Source organism: Mastomys coucha, unplaced genomic scaffold (genome assembly GCF_008632895.1).
Source record: "Mastomys coucha isolate ucsf_1 unplaced genomic scaffold, UCSF_Mcou_1 pScaffold7, whole genome shotgun sequence".
Taxonomy (NCBI): domain Eukaryota; kingdom Metazoa; phylum Chordata; class Mammalia; order Rodentia; family Muridae; genus Mastomys; species Mastomys coucha.
In genome coordinates, this window is record NW_022196913.1 from 33,133,753 (window position 1) to 33,135,433 (window position 1,681).

Consider the following 1,681-nt stretch of genomic DNA (forward strand, 5'->3'; position numbering starts at 1 on the left):
GGCCGCCTCCCGCCGCCGACCTAGAGTCCCTGAGGCCCTCCGTCCTCCCTCACCGCTGAAGTGCTCCCCGCGGGCACCGAGGCTGGAGTCGGCCGCGGCGAGGAGTTTCTCCAAACGTTGGTAGCCGGAGTATCTTCCAAACGCAAGTTTCTCGCCGCCTCCGGGGCAAGTCTTTTCCCCCACCCCTTTCCCTGAAGCAGTCGATTGCAGTTCACGAGAGCTCGCGGTAGCTCAGGAAAGCGACATCGTCTCTAGCGCCTAAGTCCCTTTCCTGCAGTGCAAAGCCAAAGCGACTCTGGCTCCGGGACTCTCTGTGGGCGGAATCGGCGCTGAGGAGTTGGTGCAATTATTTTGTTGCAAGGTAGGAAGCCAAGAAGCTTGCATGCAACAGACCGGCATGAATAAATGTATGTTTCTCCCTCCCTCCTGCAAGAAGGGGAGCTGGTTACCGGCAGAGTTCCCCCACTGCAGACTCTCTAAGAAACAGCGTGCAAGAAACTGGAAACCGGGAGGGAGACGGCCCTCTTCCCCTCACTCTGTTTCTCTGGCTGCAGCTTAGAGCAGACCCCAATTCCGCCTCGCGCTTCTTTATCCTTTCGCAGACAGCCAATCAGCCGCTGTAACTAACGCTTCCTCGTGCCAAGCCCCTCCCCCGTCCTTCCCATTGGCTTGGAACCCGATGCAATAATAATCTCCGCGTGCAATGAGAAGCTCCAAATCTGACCTCATTCCAATTTACAGAGCAAACTTTTTAAAAGGGCTAGAAGTACAGCTGAGATTTCTACTGCCTCTTTTCCCCCACCCCCGCCTTTTTCTGGGCGCGCGCGCGTTTGCCTGTGTGTGTGTGTGTGTGTGTGTGTGTGTGTGTGTGTGCTTGCGCGCACGCGCTCGTGTGTGAAGAGGATGTTAATGCATGAAGTTATTAAGGGGAGAGACGGAAATGTATTCTAGCCATTATGTTAGATAACAAGGGGCTTGGAGGGGGGGTAAGGGTGAAATACTGTAAATGGAAGCTTTCTGCTTAAAAGCCGAGTGATTATTTTTATTAGTTCTTTTCAGCCCTAGAATAAAGAATCAGCCTTTGGTGCAAAATCTCTTTTCTTAGCTCCTTCTTAAAGCTAGAGATGTAAGTGGGGGGAGCCACAATAATAAATCAATGGATATTGAAAACCATTAAGAAAGTGGTACCTAGACACCTGTCATCACAATTATTTTAACAACTCTAGGTACAGAGCAGACGTTGGTGTATTGTGTAAATCCCTTCAGGATGCTCTCTGTGCTGTTTGTGAAAGGCAGTTTCCCCCCTTTTCAGTAATTGCTTACTCTTTTTGCCAAACAGAGGTTAACTGGTTATTTAATGATTTCAGCTCCCCCATAAATCCTGGGTAGTCCAAACAAGATTTTCTGTGGACCGCTAAGGCAATGGTCCATAATTACCTCAATAAGAGACTTTGTGTGATTTTTGTATGGGGCGATCATGGTGAATACAGGATAGGATTGACTTCACTTTCTAAATGTTTGTTTTCCACAATTTCCAAAGGATAGATGAGTTCACTATCTGCTCTCCTTCCCCTACCTCAGAGCTCTGCCTCTGTTTCTTACCCATTTTCTCCCTTGTCTGTGCAACTTGAAGGAAGTAGACCCAAAAGACCAGGGAGAAGAGAAAGGGGTGGCAAAGAAG

The 1,681-nt window shown here is 49.3% G+C and overlaps 1 protein-coding gene across 1 annotated transcript in view; it reads right to left on the reverse strand.

Annotated features, from left to right (window-relative positions):
• Sox4 (SRY-box transcription factor 4) overlaps positions 1–1,479 on the reverse strand; it is a 5,007-nt gene extending 3,528 nt beyond the window's left edge. Inside the window, exons 1-2 of the mRNA XM_031359511.1 lie at positions 1,438–1,479; positions 54–191 (exon numbers count right to left, since the gene is read on the reverse strand). Of these exons, the coding sequence (XP_031215371.1) occupies positions 54–191; positions 1,438–1,479 (180 nt within the window). The remainder of the gene's footprint in view (positions 1–53; positions 192–1,437) is intronic.
• Between the last annotated feature and the right edge of the window lie 202 nt (positions 1,480–1,681).